The sequence below is a fragment of the Helicoverpa zea genome, chromosome 13, assembly GCF_022581195.2.
Source record: "Helicoverpa zea isolate HzStark_Cry1AcR chromosome 13, ilHelZeax1.1, whole genome shotgun sequence".
Taxonomy (NCBI): domain Eukaryota; kingdom Metazoa; phylum Arthropoda; class Insecta; order Lepidoptera; family Noctuidae; genus Helicoverpa; species Helicoverpa zea.
The window spans coordinates 3682126-3684538 of NC_061464.1; the positions used below are offsets into that span (position 1 = coordinate 3682126).

The 2413-nt window shown below is 35.3% G+C and overlaps 1 protein-coding gene across 1 annotated transcript; it reads left to right on the plus strand.

The window, feature by feature from the left end:
• Positions 1–214: 214 nt before the first annotated feature.
• On the plus strand, positions 215–1737 carry LOC124635908 (WD repeat-containing protein 18). Its single transcript, XM_047171862.1, has one exon. The coding sequence runs from the start codon at positions 336–338 to the stop codon at positions 1680–1682; it is 1347 nt and encodes a 448-aa protein (XP_047027818.1). The 5' UTR covers positions 215–335; the 3' UTR covers positions 1683–1737.
• The last annotated feature ends 676 nt before the right edge of the window (positions 1738–2413 follow it).

Sequence of the window (2413 nt, forward strand, 5' to 3'; positions counted from 1 at the left end):
TTAACAACGTACATAAAACAGTACAAAAATACTTTATTTCATTTAATTTATGAAATATGTGACTTTCAATAAAATCATTTATTTTTCATGTTTTTTAGCACATCAACTGTGTACAGACTGTTAAATGAAACCACTCCAGTACTTCAAAGAGTTCCTTGTCTTCAAACGTCACTGTCACATAGCCTATGTCAATTGAATGAATGAAATCGCTCACTCACTTTTCCATTTCCACATGTGTATTGATTAATTGATTTTCATTCAATAAATAAATGTGATTGTAATTAATTAATAGTAACCCCAAAAAACAAGTAATTGAAAGGTTTTGCCTGGAAACAATGGCTGCATTATTAGAGGTTTTGGTGACCAGTGATTCTAATAACACATTATGGACAAATGCCATTTGGGACCCGCACACCGGTACCAGTTTGATGACATACAAAGGAGGTGGAACTGCCGAAAATAAAACCCTTACTTCCATCGGTAACGATTACTTAGCCGCTGTTGAGAAGACAAAGCCGGTACTACACGTGTGGCCTGTGAATTCTTACCAAACAGTGCAAGGCATGCGTTTTATATTGCCGGGCAAAGCTACGGCTTTCGCTGTAACTCCTGATGGATCTTTCATGGTAGCTGGCATAGACGAAAAAATATATTTATGGCAAACAGCGTCGGGTAACCTCCTTACGATTATAAGCAAGCACTACCAAAAAGTTGCAATGTTAAAGTTTACACCAGATGGCCGGTACTTTGTGTCCGCATCAGATGACGGAATAGTGATGGTTTGGTCGCTAGCCACGGTCTCAGCACATCCTGAAGTAGACCTTGTGTCTCAGACATCAGCGGGCCAACATGATCCTGTGTACATATTTTCCAACCATTCCTTGCCTGTTACTGATCTATGTATAAGCAAGACGGGCATGCATGGCCGCTTAAGTACCATATCCAGTGACCGAACTTGCAAAATTTATGACTTGGCATCTGGTGAAATGTTATTAAACTTAGTATTTGATGTCCCTCTATCTGCTATCACATTTGATGTTTTAGAGTTGAATGTATTTGTTGGGACAACAGAAGGGAAGATTCACCAATTCAGTCTTACCAATCCTCCAAGAACTAGAGATGTCTTAGTGAATACTGAGAGTAATTGTCCTACATTCTCTTCTCATACGAAAGCCGTGACATGCTTGTCTGTGTCTTTGGACGGTGAGACTCTGATGTCAGGCTCAAATGATGAACAAGTCATACTTTGGCACATACCTAGCAAACAGCCCGTGAGAATAATAAGACATAAAGGCCCTATAACAAATGCCTTCTTCACAGTCAATAATCCAGCTATTTACAAACAGGAATTCTCTCCAAACATTGTCTTGCATGGATTGGAGAGGACATTAGAGAAAGATGCAGAAGATGTTACCGAGATTGAAATACTTATTAAAAACAAAATTGATTTCTGGCCTGATGCAATTGGAGTTATTGAAGATACTGTAATCTCAAAGGAGGTGGAGCATGAATTTAAGTATAAAGAAGAAGGATTACAAGCAGAGATTAATAGATTGAAAACCATTAACTCGAACTTGTATGCAATAGCTGTTCAAAAATCATTGGAATCTTTGCCACAGGAAGCTGATACCCCCAGCAAGAATAAGAAAAAGAGGAAGAGGAAACAAAAATCTTCTGAATAAATGTTTTTCTAGTTATACTCTATAAATTAATATAACCTACATAATATCTGTAAAAGTAGTTTTATTTAAGTGTCTCATATATTGTGCCTACTGTTGTTTTTTACCATTAACTTTATGGCTATTTAAGTAGGTGTATATTGTTAGAAATCATAACAGAAAGGTGCATCCTTAAGATATTCTAAAAACCACTACTGACAATTGTCCCATGTTAAGTACTGCCTGCATTCAGTTATATATAGTTATACTAGTTATATATATTCAGTGATAAATATATTATTACCAAAATTTATGAAAGAATAACAGCTTCCACTTTTATCAAACGTATACGTTTTTTCTAGCAAGTATGTTGTTATTTGTGCTAATTCTATATAGTGATATCCTATTTATAACTAATAATTTCTGTCTGCTGCTTCTGTGATGGTAAATTCCTGTTAAATTTTCAGCAATACCCAATGCAAAAAAAATGAAATGAAGCCCTCAAAACCGAAATTAAGACAAATAAATCAATCCGCAGAAAACCGTAAACTATTGTATTGTACTACAATCGAATCATGGGTATTGATTTATTTCAAAAATATCCACTGGCTAAAGTAATCATTCCCAGTTTTCTATATTGTTTCCAAAGAAACTGAAAGTATTTAAAAAATATTTTGCCTTAATAAGCAGGTGTGTTACTTTAATTAAATAAGAAAATGAGCATTCGTTTATAAACGCTACTCTATGCCCATCAC

Coding starts and splice junctions, on each gene's coding strand:
- LOC124635908 (XM_047171862.1), top strand. CDS start 336: ATGGCTGCATTATTAGAGGTTTTGGTGACCAGTGATTCTAATAACACA.